Below are 878 nucleotides of genomic sequence, written 5' to 3' on the forward strand. Positions count from 1 at the left end.
ATCATCTATGATCTGAAGAAATTCTTCTTATAATTTTGTTCAGTTTTGTTCAATTTAGAGCTTTCTTTTTCTCTCTCAAACTTTTACTGACACTTATATGTTATTGTATGACTCAGATCTATATGTTTTATTGTGTTTTTCTGTGGCTTACTTTTTTACATCATCCATGATCTAAAGAAATTCTTATTTTAATTTTGTTCAGTTGAATTTTGAGCTATTTTCTCTTTCAAACTTTTATCTTTTTAAACAATTTCCAAACCTCCGTACTACCAACCTTATTTTCTTCCTCTGATATCAAGTTGGTACTATTATCTGGTAAGTCTGTTGAAGGGGGAGGGGACATTTCTTGTTGTTGAGCATCAGGGTTAATTTGATGTAACAATAGATCAAATAATATGGAAGATCCTAAAATGAAGAAAAATATCTTAAAGGGATTGTAAAGAGGTTTTCTAAACTTTTTATGTGTATCAGGGACACTGATAGCATTAATTTGTACCATTCTAATTTTCATTCCGACATCTGTGTTTCTTGCAATTCCACTAAATCTGACATGTTTTATGATGTCACAAGAGGGGAACTGCATAGTGCATAGATATGAATAGTAGCTTCCAGTAGCTCCCCTCTAGTGACATCATAAAACGCGTTAGTTTTAGTGGAATTGCACGAATCACAGACGTCAGAATGAAAATTGGAATGGTACCCCAGGCAAAAATCTAAATTTAAACAAATTTGCTTCCTATGTACCAAGCTTCATAAAAATTGGACAAAACTAGAGGAATCAAAAGGAATTAATTTTAGCTTGATCTTTGTTATGCTTATATACATACAAACTCACCTAAACTATGTCCAGCAACAGATACTGAGCCATTAAAGGTAGG

General features: G+C 32.3%; 1 protein-coding gene across 1 annotated transcript in view; it reads right to left on the reverse strand.

The window, feature by feature from the left end:
• The window catches only part of LOTGIDRAFT_232837 (hypothetical protein), a gene marked incomplete at its 5' end in the record, with an annotated part of 20,807 nt that overhangs the window by 9,794 nt on the left and 10,135 nt on the right, over positions 1 to 878 (reverse strand). Inside the window, one exon of the mRNA XM_009058057.1 lies at positions 271 to 405. Coding sequence (XP_009056305.1) covers positions 271 to 405 — 135 coding nt within the window. The remainder of the gene's footprint in view (positions 1 to 270; positions 406 to 878) is intronic.

Source organism: Lottia gigantea, assembly GCF_000327385.1.
Source record: "Lottia gigantea unplaced genomic scaffold LOTGIsca_32, whole genome shotgun sequence".
Classification (NCBI taxonomy): domain Eukaryota; kingdom Metazoa; phylum Mollusca; class Gastropoda; family Lottiidae; genus Lottia; species Lottia gigantea.